At 48.8% G+C, this 12,334-nt stretch overlaps 1 protein-coding gene across 2 annotated transcripts in view; it reads right to left on the bottom strand.

The window, feature by feature from the left end:
- Positions 1-12,334, bottom strand: part of GNAO1 (G protein subunit alpha o1) — a 138,660-nt gene that overhangs the window by 16,647 nt on the left and 109,679 nt on the right. The window contains exons 5-7 of one of the 2 annotated variants that reach the window (XM_083851875.1): positions 7,707-7,835; positions 7,065-7,194; positions 203-356 (exon numbers count right to left, since the gene is read on the bottom strand). In XM_083851875.1, coding sequence (XP_083708001.1) covers positions 203-356; positions 7,065-7,194; positions 7,707-7,835 — 413 coding nt within the window. The remainder of the gene's footprint in view (positions 1-202; positions 357-7,064; positions 7,195-7,706; positions 7,836-12,334) is intronic. The other variant, XM_083851874.1, reaches the window with a different exon arrangement.

Here is a 12,334-nt window from a genome sequence, read left to right as displayed (position 1 = left end):
GAACAGCCCCCAAGGAGACAGTGGGGGCATTTATTGAGATAAAACTTTTGCAGTAAGGCCGATGGGAACCCTAGCTGTGCATCCAGAAATCTTTAGCCTCACTGCCTGCAACACAGGCCAGTAACGACCTGGATGGGAAATACTGTGTGCAGCCACTCCCTCTCTTTGCTATGCAATCCCGTACATCCAGCTTTCTCATTACCTGTGTACTCAGGAAAGCAGATAGTCAGTGGAGATTTCTTAATTTTCTCCTCAAATATGTCCTTCTTGTTTAGAAAGAGGATGATAGATGTATCTGTGAACCACTTGTTGTTGCAGATGCTGTCAAACAGCTTCAGTGATTCATGCATGCGGTTCTGCAATAGAAAGGAGAGATCACATCAGGCCAAAGGCAGCAACTCATGGATGTTCAACATGTAAGGAAGTCTAAAAAAACTAAATTAAGGAGGAAAACAAAAAAAAAGAATAGCTACAATATACATAATAAATTATGTATACATACAGCTGAACGTATACATACACAGATGCAATCCCTAGGACATTGGACGTACAGTTAGTAACTTAAGGGCATTTAACTATACAGAGCTGTTTTGATTTTGCATAGCATATAATTTACTGTATCCCAGCTCATATAAATCATCATGCACCATGCATGGATGGGAAGTTATTTTTGCCCTTTTTGATCAGATTCATGTGTCGGTGTAGCTCATGCAGATTTTCTAAAACTTTTTTTTTTTTAAACTTTCTTGAGTGTGTGGCACACAATTGGTTGGGTACATTAACCAAGGACTGGGAGATCCTTGAATTAATCTAGAGTTGGAAGCAGACACCCAGGTGACATAAGTTTGGAAATGACCTTGCCGTGACCTTTGCCTGGTTTTGTTATTTTGTTTAGTGCTGTTGTCTGTTGTTGTGCTTTTCTTTTTTTTTTAAATTTTTAGTTTTAGTTCTCTTTGAAAGTGGCTCAACAAAAAGTGTCTGGCAGAGAGAGGAAAAAAAGGTGAAAAAGGAAGAGGAAAAAGTATAAAAAAGAAAAAAGGAAGGAAGGGCATCTCAGAAGGACCAGACTACACGTCAGCCAGCTAGCACTGATGTTAGCGCATGCCTCTAGGAAGAACATTAGCTGCTCGCCAGGAGGAGAGCCATGAGTTCAAATGCACGCACAGCGAGAGGTCAGCTTTCTGGTTATAGGTCATGCAAAAACCGACACAGGAAAGGAGAGAGATAAAAGGAATGAAAAAAAGACCAGTTAGAGAGCTGCAAAGTCCGCCACGTGGTTTCATGGTGGTGGAAAGAGCTCACGGCAAAGTCAACCAAGAGTCATGTTCCCCGCTGCTTTCAACTCTCAACTCAGTTTCTTTTTTTTTTTTTCTTGGTTCAAGAGAAGCTCCATACCTGCCAAATTTGGTTGGTCTCTCAAATGCTCATTTTTTGGCCTTTGTTTGGCTAGATAAGGTCGGGCGGCCGAGGAAAAGTTGTGAAGGTGCTGAGGCTTGGTGCTGTTTGGCGTGAGAGGCCGCCGCCGGAGTGCGCACGCCGGTCGCGTGGCCGTCTCTCCACCGGGAGCGGGGCAGCAGAGAGAGCAGGCGCCGTGAGGACGGGGTTACCAAAGGCAAATCGGGTTACAGGCCGGCTCCTCGGCTCGTCCCCGTGGCAGCTCCTTGGGACAGCACTCCCCAAACCCGCTAGTGCACACACAAGATGTTACAGCCAACGCAGGAGACACACTAGAGAGAACAGGGCTGCACGCGCCGGCAGCTTAATTGAGCCCGGTGCATTATTGATTAACGCCTTCCTTTTCACCGACACGTGTTAGCTGCTGATGAACGTTTTAGTTAGATGCAAGAGGCCCTGTGGAAAGAAGCAGCCGACGCAGCCCGGAGGGAAAGGGGACGCTGCCACCAGGCGCTTTGCACTGCTTGCGGCGAGCGAGCGCCTCTCCGCCCTGCAGCGGCGCGTGGGGAGGACGCGGTCGTGTACAGCTGTAGAAATGCACTTATTTATTGGTCTCGATTGGAAGATGTTCGCATATCTGGATCATCCCACGTTTGTGTGCTGTTTTTCTGCTAACTCACTGTGTGCGGGCTGCTGTGGGAGCCACAGAGCAACGCTCCTCTGTTACTCGTGGTCTCAAAATTGTAACCGCGTAGGAACCCACAGACATTTTATACAGGAGGTCCTTGGCTACCCAAAGCCTTTTGGGAGGAGAGAAGAAAGCGGAGGGTGGTCAGGGGAACAGAAAGAAAATATAATCAACTGTTTTTAAGCAGGGTCCCTCGCAGAACATTTTTAATAACATTTTTTATCATCCTCACTGATGTAAAATAAAGGCAGAGAGAAACAGACAAACGCTCGCCATGGTTTAAGCTAATAACCTCATTCGCAGCAGCCTTCAGCCTCGGTGACCGTACTTACCGTGCCGCACCTCGCCGGCCCCGTGCCAGTAGGGCATTGGGTTTGGGTGGGAGAGAGAAGCTGAAGCCTTCTCCTGGGATGGTTCCCAGGAGCTTCACCGTTAGGTGAAGCTTACTATCCTATGGCAGCAAGGCTATGTAAGGACCCTAAAAAATCCTTCTGGTCCTCTTCTATGGCTTGATTAGTTTGCATTGATACCTGTTAGGACATGACAGCGTTTCCCCAAGAAGCAGTGACTCTTAGCATTCAGTCTCAGCCTGAACACACACGCAGCACAAACCAGTGCATCCCTGGAGGGAATGACAGTCAGGATAAAAATCCCCTTTCCTTTCAAATTCCTGAGGTGAGTTTGGAAGCTCCGTGAGGCTGCTGACCTGGCTTCATGCTCCGTATAGGGGGATTTTTGCCCCACCTCTGCTGCTTAGCTGGGCAAACACCACCACAGCTCTGCTCACTCTTCCTTATTCACTCAGGTCCTAAAACCCACCTTTTCCTTTTCCTACTGCCCCATGGGGAATGCTCTCGTGTCCCAGAGGGCTCCTGGGAACCCACCAGAACAGCTCCCCATTTCCACAAGCTGTTCTGTACTACCTAACTCCAGGAATGCCACCCTGCCTCCCCTCCAGAAACACTCACAACCCCTCTTATTTTTTTCCCCAAAGCTGGGGAGGAGAGCTGGTTGTTTCTGCAACACACAGCTGATACAATCTTTTTTGTTTTCCTCCGTGACTAAGTGCCAACTGTCATGCAGACCGTAAGGACATTGACCATTATCCCATGCACAGAAACTCCATATCCCCCTCCTGGTTTACTTCCTAAGATGCCCAAGCTGCTGTCACTTGCTTCGTCACTGCTGAGGAAATCTCCGAGTGCTGCAATTCAATTTTCAGTGCCCATTGGCAGCAGGGAGAGCACGCTAACCAGGTCATGCAATGAAATACGAACTAACAGGCCACCACTAATGCACACCAAGGGTCACCAGCACCGTGCCTTCTACTCATTACACGTTCAGCAACGGGAACACAAACAATACTTTCATATCTTAGCCAGATATGGATGACCTAAATATCTGTTTCAGAGGCAGCAATATGCAGCATCTCCTTCTCTTGCCACGGCTCTTTTGCATTTGTGAGGAGGAACCAAAGAGGACAGTATTGGATCCCATGACAGGTCCCATGCCATTGCCGGCTTTAAAACATTTAAAAGGAACAATGTGCACCTGCCTTTGTTAATCAGTTTCTCTAGTTTTACTGGTTATTATGACTGATGTCCCTCTCCCCTCCTCCTAGTTACAGGTCTGAGTCTTTTCCTTCTCCAGCCTCCTCTTATCAAACATAAAGATAAGCCAGAAATGAGACAAAATAGCATCGTTAGGCAAAAACATAATCTACTGAGCTGCTCAGCCAGTTACAGGGAGATGTTGCCACTGTGTACAAAAACCCCACAGCAGACAGCCACCAAAGTCCTTGTGATGGGCTCGGTAACAGGAGCTGCAGGGGAGGCATAATACCTTGAAGGCAACAACTTGTCCATTGCAATGGGTTGGGCAGGGTGTGCAATTTTGGCTCCTGAGCTCAGGCTCTGTCTGGCGGCAGTGGCACGGCCTGAATTTCCCTGCGGGTTTGCTTCTCTCTGCTTGTGATCCAGACATGCACAGTGCCCAGCAGCCTGGCTGTGGGTCATGGTGCTACAGGAGAAGTGGTCTAAGTGGTGTTTGGGGCAAAGTGTGCGGTTTGACTCAACAGGGCTGGGTGCTCCTATGCAGAATGTGGTCTTTGGGGGCAAAGGGGCATCTAAATCACAGATGCAGAGAGATTTCCTTCTGATCTGGATGCAGAGAAGTACTTGCCTTCCGTGACTCCCATGGTGTTGCTCTTTGTGGCAGGGAATTGGAGCGAAAACACATCCCTTAAAAGACTATCTGGTCTTGCTGAGAGAGGGCTCTGCACACAACTGCTCGTTAGCTGCTGCAGGAGGATGGGTGCTGAGTCTTTCAGAACAAGGAGTGCAAAAAAATGCAAAAAAACCCTTACCAGCTTATAGATGTGCTTTACTTTTAAGGGAAGGGGCAGGTCAATGGGCATTTCACTCGGCCCCCTTTAACCAGCTCTTTGCTCAGTCCTGTTTGAAAGGATTTAGAGCAAACCTGTTGTCTGTGGGCTTATTTCAATGTGACAAGCTGACCCTACCACTACGCTGATCCCAGTGCTCTTGCGTTAACTGGAGCTGAGCAAGGTGAGCCCTTGCTCTGTGGTGAAGTCTTTGACTGCACTCAAACTGCAGCTTCACCTGCCCGAAGTGTGGTTTGGCTTAGAGAAGCGTAAAAAGCCATCATGAAATCCTATGATTATTGTCACCAGGAGACTGAATGCACCAGGAAAAGCTGTTCCCTCCACACACCCACTTTTCAAGTGTTTTTTGGCCACCTGGCATGTAGCAGGGCTCCTTCCTTCTCACGGCTCCATGCCAGCAATGAAAGCACTACAGGTCTTTTCACATCTGGACAGCCCCCGACCTCCAGTGGCTTACTGAAGCTGGAAGTGCCTGCATCACAGCGTGCATTTCTATGGGAAATGAAGATGGAGGAACAGCATCCAGCTCTTAGCTGCCTCCTCTTTTGTGTTTTCTAAGTGAGAAGCAATAAAAGCTGATTTACGTCATTAGAGGCAGCAGATGTGACGGATGCAGGCAGACGGCAGATCAGCTGACTGAAGAGATGCTGCTTTTACTGCTGTTTTTTTGGACAGGAACCACGTTATCGGGGGGGGGAGAGTGAGTGCTAGGGGGTGAAGCTGAGAGAGGACCGAGGACTGTGGGTGCTGCGTTTCCCACCTGCCCTTTGCGCAGCGGGTACAGCAGGGCAGACAAGATGCGACACCGTCGTTCCTCTGATTTGCATTGGCCTCGCTCAGGGTTGTTTATTTGGGTTAGGCGGGGGCGTCCTGCAGCGTGGCAGTGTTGGTGCCGAATCCTCTCCCCATTTACACTGAATGTGTAAATGAACAGCAGCTGCCTCTGCCCTCCTGTTGCTCAGCATCCCCAGAAATGCTTTGTGAAAAGGGTTTGAAGCAGCGAGCGAACGTCGGCGCTGCGACAGAACGTTCCTGATGCAAAAGCAAAGTCAGAGCTGCACAAATCCTGGCTTCTGCAGCGGGGCATTTTGAGAGAGGAGGCTGAGCTGGCACTCTGCTCAGGACCTTTCCGTGCCAGGAGGGAACTGGCAGCGGCCCTTGGCTTCAGGGTTTGGGTGACACAGCCCAAGTCATACCTACAGAGCACCTTGTTCTCTTCTCAGGCCACACATTTGCTCACTGCCCTGCAATCTGTCCTCTCCCTGCGTATTCTTCATGTCCTTGGTGTGCTTCCCCTGACCAGCTGTGTGGCATCGAGTTAATGGCTGGGTTTTTCACATCACACCAGGAGGTATTGGTTCCTCACCAGTGAATCCTACAGGACTGAGCATCCTTGAGCATATCAGGGCTGGAGGCAGAGGAAGGTGAACACTGAGGATTATAAATCAGTGGGTATGAGAGGATGTAGGGTACCTCAGTCAGTCTCTAGCTACCCGGAGGGACACAGGTGTGATGTTAATACCATCCTGAATTCTGGCATCGGTATGACCTAGACAAGCAGGTGACTTCATCCAACGGTTTGCCAGAGTTCAAATATCTAGCTTGGAAGAGGCTGCAAACCACAGCTCCGCCAATCTTTTTGGGAAGAGAAACCTGATAACGAATAGCAACCACCACCTCAATTCCTTCCTCACCAGCCTTCTGCAGGACTAACATCCTTACAAGCAGGAGAATAAAGGCCTTCAGACAGACGGGGCTGGCAGGAGCAAGCCCTTCATGATGCTGTAGACTGGGCACAGATGAAATAATTTCCTTAGTTAGGGTATGGCCTTTGACTCCTTTTTGTTAGACAAATGCAACCGCGTGCTTGCCTCACTTGTTGTTGGTCCCTAAAGCTTTCATTTCCATCACGCTGAATGAATGGCTAGAATTCAGTAATGAGTCTTTCTGCATCCTTTCTGTGTATTTAAATCATTTGTATTAATTGCACTCCTAATACCAGGGAGCACACAGGTCCTTGCTAACTTTATTTCCAGATGGTATTTTGAGCCTAATGTCACAGTGGGAAGTTATAAAAGCACTCCTAGAGCAAATTACCTAAGGAATCAAACAGTTCCAGTTTCACTCATGAAAAAATGAATTTCTGTAGCCTGAAGAAATAGGTTAAACTCCTAGCCTGAGCCTGTCTCAGGAAGGCATGGCCTTCCCATGCCTCTCATCACCACAGTATGACCAATTCCTTAAATTTGTCTTAAAAGCCCACCTATCTGCATCTCCTCTGTTTCTGGGTATTGAGTCCTGTTAACACACTTTGAAAACACACAGCTCAGCTAGAAAAGAAAATACAACACTGTGACCTCCCCAGTGCAAGGAACCATTACCTGGGAGTGCAGGACTTGGTTTTGAGGAGTGTAGAGGAGGACAAGTCTCCCCAGGATGTCAGTGAAAGGGGTAATGACCGACAAAAGCACATTGCTGTAGCACCACAGCCAGCATAAGGCCATCTCCGAGCAGTTTTTGGCTACACAGTGTCCTGTAAAGAAGTGTCGGGGCCTCCAAGACCCGGTTGGCACTCACCGTGGTTTCATCTTCATGGAGCACCTGGTCGTAGCCGCTCAGCGCGACGCAGAAAATGATCGCTGTGACATCCTCAAAGCAGTGGATCCACTTCTTGCGTTCTGACCTCTGGCCTCCGACATCAAAGAGCCTGTGGCACAGGAGAGGACCGTCAGCGCTTGCTCTTTGTTAGATAACAGGAAACTTTAGCAGTGTGGGCGTTTTCTGGCCATAATGTCCCTGGGAGGCTCCAAACACAAAGCACAAGGTTGTTAACCACTGTCTCGGTCTCTTTGCTGGCTGACATCACAACCATTGATAAATAGTGTCAGCCTCACGTGATTCAACTCATTTTGGAGAAAATATCTGTATATTTACAAGGCTTTATCAGACCTGGGGCCAATCTCATATAGTGTTTCTAAACAAAGAGGTGTCGGTTGGGTTAGAAGAAGGTACCGTGAGCTCGTATCTTAAAGGTAGTGATTTTCAAGACAGGATTTACAAACTTTTCATGTTGTTGAATCCCAGAAATGCTGCACCTCTGCAGTGGGAGCCATCAATGCGTTAACTGGCAGTTTGATAGCTTCTTTTTGGGGAACTGTGGGGGAACACTGTGACAAATGAACACTGAAAATTTCCTGCTGTGTGCAGTTTCGGACTAACCTGAAGTGGAGGTTTTTGAATGTGAAGTGGGTTTCTACGATGCCAGTTGTTTTGACCCTGGTTCGAAGGATATCCTGCTCCGTGGGCTGGTAGTCTGCAGCTCCGATTCGATCTAAGCTGTCTAGGTAGCTAAGAGGAAGAGAGAAGGAGAAAAGAAAACAAAAGCAGATAAGAATAAGACTCATATTAATCTTTGTCAATCTCAGATGAATCCTTCAGCTTCCTATTAATCATTTTCAATCTCATTTTTCATGGCTGAACGTATGGGGGCTAAAGAAGAAAACTCTTCTATGCTGGGGAAAAAGAAATGTTACAAACCTCACTATCCTAAGAATGAAATCTGATAATGAACTGAAAGCAGGAAATTAAGTGTTCATGTGTTGTGAGCCCTGATGGCAATCTGTGAAAATACATAGTTTTAATATTACTTGCTATTTTTATTCCCCGAGGGATGAAAGTCCCAGTCGGGCCATTGTACTGGGTGCTGTCCCCAACACAGGCTTTTCTGTAAGGACTTATTCACAACGTCACAGGCTTTCCAGATAAGAGGCTGGAGCAGAGGTCTCGCTGCTGGAACAGGCAGGTCGAGCCACCTTTGGGAGATGCCGCTCTGTGCTGGGAAGGGAGGGAGCCTGGGCAGCTTGCTGGGACGAGATGCTGTGCTTTCAGTCAGCTCAAATTAAGTGAGATGAAGCTGCCCGAATGAGTCACTGCTTCAGCCTGAAATCGAACACGGGGCTGTGACTGCGGGAGATACACCACTTGGACCAAATCCAGGGGCCAGCTCAGATGGTGGTAATCTGGGAGTTTACATCAGTGTTTTTTGGGGGGGGGGGCGGAAGGGAGATTTAGCTTTCTAAACACTTGGATAGTTTAAAAATATTTACCCTTATTCTGGTCCTGGCTTGAAATCTATGAATGCAAGCATCACTTCTATATACTGAAACTTTGGGGATGAAGGCCTATCTTTTGGTGTGACATTTTTGTAGAGGAACCCAGTAGCTGTGTAAATATGACCACAATCCATTTTTTCATCCACATTTAAGACATTTTTTAAAACAACCTGGGCCAATGAAATAGAATTTATAAAGAAAAGAGGAATTTGCTTTGGACGAAATTTTAATACGAATTATGAACACCTGGTTGCATCACACAGCAAAGTCTTTCCCACCACTGTCAAGCTGAACATGGACACTCCTGTTCCTCTCGAAGGGGACTGATGTGCATTACAGAGCCCAAACGCCTGCCTCTAGCTCCAGGAGCATCAATGTCACACGCGTGAGATGCTCTCGACATACTGTGACTGTTACAAAGCCAGTCTGTGTATGACCACTGGTTTTGCCACTTGCATCTCTGTGTTTTGGGCAGCCTGGGTGTTGCCCAGCAGTAAGAGGAGCTGTGCAGCTCCTCTAACATCAGGAAAAGACAGTTTTCCTATACATCAGGAAAAGACGCTGTCCTTGCCAGTGAGTATGAGTTTACCAGGGAGTGGAGGAAAGCACCGTGGGCAGCTGGCAGGGCTTTGCCGTGTCCCTTTACTGCTGTCCCCTGTCCTCCGTGCTGCTCCCCAGCCTTGCCTACAAAGCAGGCTCTGCAACACCCCGTTCTGCTGCTTGAGACGGTTCCCCTGCTGCATCAGGGAGCAGGAGAAGGGTTTGTGTGCTGGAGGGAGTGCACTGAGTACAATGCATGGTGCACTGGAGCCATGAACTCTCTGCACTCCTTTTCACAGGCTTTCGTGCCCATCCTGCTAGCTGGGAAAACCAAACAGACAAACAAACTCTACACTAAGGTGAGAAACAAGCCTTATCCTACTCACCTCCCATATTTTGGCTACCCATCGTTTTTATCACTCGTTTTTTTTGCTAAAGAATTGCAAGAATCGTGTCACCCAAAGAAAAGCATATAAGCTAAGCACAGTTGTTTTTACTCTGCCCTTTTTCAAGCATTTAAAGGTATTGTGGCTTTATGACAGATGCTCCCTTAACAGCCTTATGATGGGCCCTGGATAGACGAATGGGGCTTCATTGGCTTGTGTTTGAAATAAGGACCTTCGCTGTGACAGCTGAAACCACAATCACGCATCTATTCACAACCGGTTTTCAACTTCTGTTATTTAAAACAGCTGCATTTCTTCACACATCCCCACAGACGGAGGCAGCTCTGCGGTGCTGTTATTGAGAGACCCAAACTTTCCCCTATCCTAAGGACCAAGCCCTTAAATGCTTCGTGGTGAGGGTAGAAAGTGGATGGGAAAGAGCAAGACTTTTCCTTTCCTCCTGCAGGTGCCCTGCAGAACTCGATCACTTCCTCCATCTTCATTTTCCATAGTTTCCTGCAATTCATCTCATTTCATTTTAACATGTTCCTTACTAATTACTCTTGCCTTGGAGACCCTCCTTTCATGCTGGGAGTGCAGCAGATGAAGAACTACGCTGTGAACTGGCCAAAGGACTCAGCATTACAGCATTACAGCAGTCCCTGTGCTGGGACATCATCAGGTGGCTGTCACTGTCCCCACCAGCAGTGGTCACATACAGTGGTGCACGTGCAGCCAATAGCTCTGCCACGTGGTGTGCCCCTTGGTGCCCAGCAGCAAATGAGCTCCAAATTTTATGTGAACCTGCAAAAAACCTGGCTGGGAGGCTTCCCTCACCCATCTCTGTGTCCCTGTCCACAGCAGTGATGCAGCTCCCGGTGCCTCCATCCCTCCTCTGCTGTGCTCTGGGGACTCAGGGGTTGGTGGGAGCGGATGCAGCCTCTAGAGGGGGCAGGACGATTGCAATAGAGGGAGGAGAGCTGAGCAGGATCCATCCATCCACCCTCTCTTCCCTGACAGTGTCCAGCTCCCACTCCCAGACCGGGATATCTCCATAGGAAGCTGGGCTGGGAGGGTCTCTGGCATCTGTCCTGCGAGCAGCAGCGATGCTGTAAGCTGTCAGGGCGCTGCTTCCCAGTGCTGAACTGGTGCTGTGATGGAGGACAACTCAACATCCCCAGCACTCAGCCTCCCCTGGCTTTGGTGAGATGAGTGCCATGAGTCTGGTGGCTTGGGGTCACTCAGAGACCCCAGCTCCGATCCGAGCTTCGCCACACATCCTTTGCCTTTCCTATTAACTTCTCTCCTCTCTATCTCTTTCCTCATTTCTAGTCTTTTCCACCATCCTTTCTGTGTTTTTCAATACCTGAAATTATTTCAATTTCCTGGGTCTGCTTTTCATCTGTCCTGGTAGTCCTGTGAGGGTCAGCCGTCAGTTTATATGAGGGTATATAACATTTTCAGTGCCGTTTTTGAGGCTGCATTCCAAAACTGTTTACTCTCCTGGCTGCTCCCACCAGGAATCTCCCCCGTCTGCAGCAGATTTTTTCCCTCAGACTTGACCACAGCTGAGCTGGGCTCCATCAGCGTGAGCCCTGTGTTTCCCAGCTCTGCCAAAAGCCCTGCCGAAGGAGCGTGCCACTGCACAGCCACCATGCTAACACCCAGCTGCAGGAACGGGAGGCTCAGGCAGGCTGCTGCTTAACTGCTGAGCTGATTTTAGCTCCTTCTTGTTGCCTGAGGGTATCTCCTGTTCCTGCTGGAGGCATCTCCAAGGCTTCAAAGGAGCACCAGGGCTCCTGCCCGCGCTGCTTGGCAGGACCTGCTGGCCTGCTGGTGCGAGCTGAGGGTGCAGCGTGTTCGAGGTGCCACCTGCTCGGGAAGGGGGAAGTCCAGGTGGGGACAAATTGCTGCACATGGCGTTGGATGGCAGCACTCCCGGTACACCCTTTGAACTGCAAATCTAAAGGCCAAACTGTTGCTGGAGACAATTAGTTGTCGCAGCCAACTGGCTCGATGACACATAATCCCCTCAGAAGCCGGCATCTGTTTAACTAGCAGAAATAAGAGCACTTCGGAGGCTGGGGAGCGAGCGCTCAGCTCTCCCCACTCTACGTCATCCCTGTTGCTTTGTGCTGGCACCAGAGCATCTTCTGCTCCCAGGCTCGGGGGTTTTGCAAACTGGAGTGGAAGCGTATCTGAAATGACACATCGGCTCTTACTTGCTGGCTGTGTTGCCCAGGGCTTGCAGGGGTTAAAAAAAAAGCTGAAGAAAGGTTAGGAGGTTTTTGAGTACATAAGTAACCCTCTAGCATTTACGCTCCTGAGCTGAGCAGCTCCATTACTGCTTATATCTTTTATCTTAAATGCTTTGTTTTGAAGCAGATTGCAGGTTTCTGAGTCACTCGGTTTATCAGGCTCAGGGACGTGAAGCCCAACCACATTACGCTGCCAAAAGCAAAATGCACAAGAACTGGCATTTCCCAAAGACAGGGAGAGGAACAGATCGGTGTGAGGCTATGAAAGGCAGACACTCTGTAAGGACTAGCTGATATTGAGTCTCCTCACATGGTAATGTTGAAAATCAGGAGTAAATATAGTTTCTAACGGCATGTGGTAGCAGCACTGCTGATGCCAGAGACGCTGTGTGTAGGAAGGGCTGTTGTGGGAGTTACCTCTGGGAACAGAGTGGTGACGGCCTACGTGCACGGCGTGGATGGGGACCCTTCCCCAGGCACCCTGCCACCATGGAAACTCCTCCTGGGTCTGCGTCTGTGCCAAAGGCTCTGCAGGCTGGTATTTGCAATGA

The sequence above is a fragment of the Anser anser genome (assembly GCF_964211835.1).
Source record: "Anser anser genome assembly, chromosome: 11".
Lineage (NCBI taxonomy): Eukaryota > Metazoa > Chordata > Aves > Anseriformes > Anatidae > Anser > Anser anser.
Note: the sequence above shows the minus strand (reverse complement) of the source record. Positions and strands in the feature narration are given on the sequence as shown.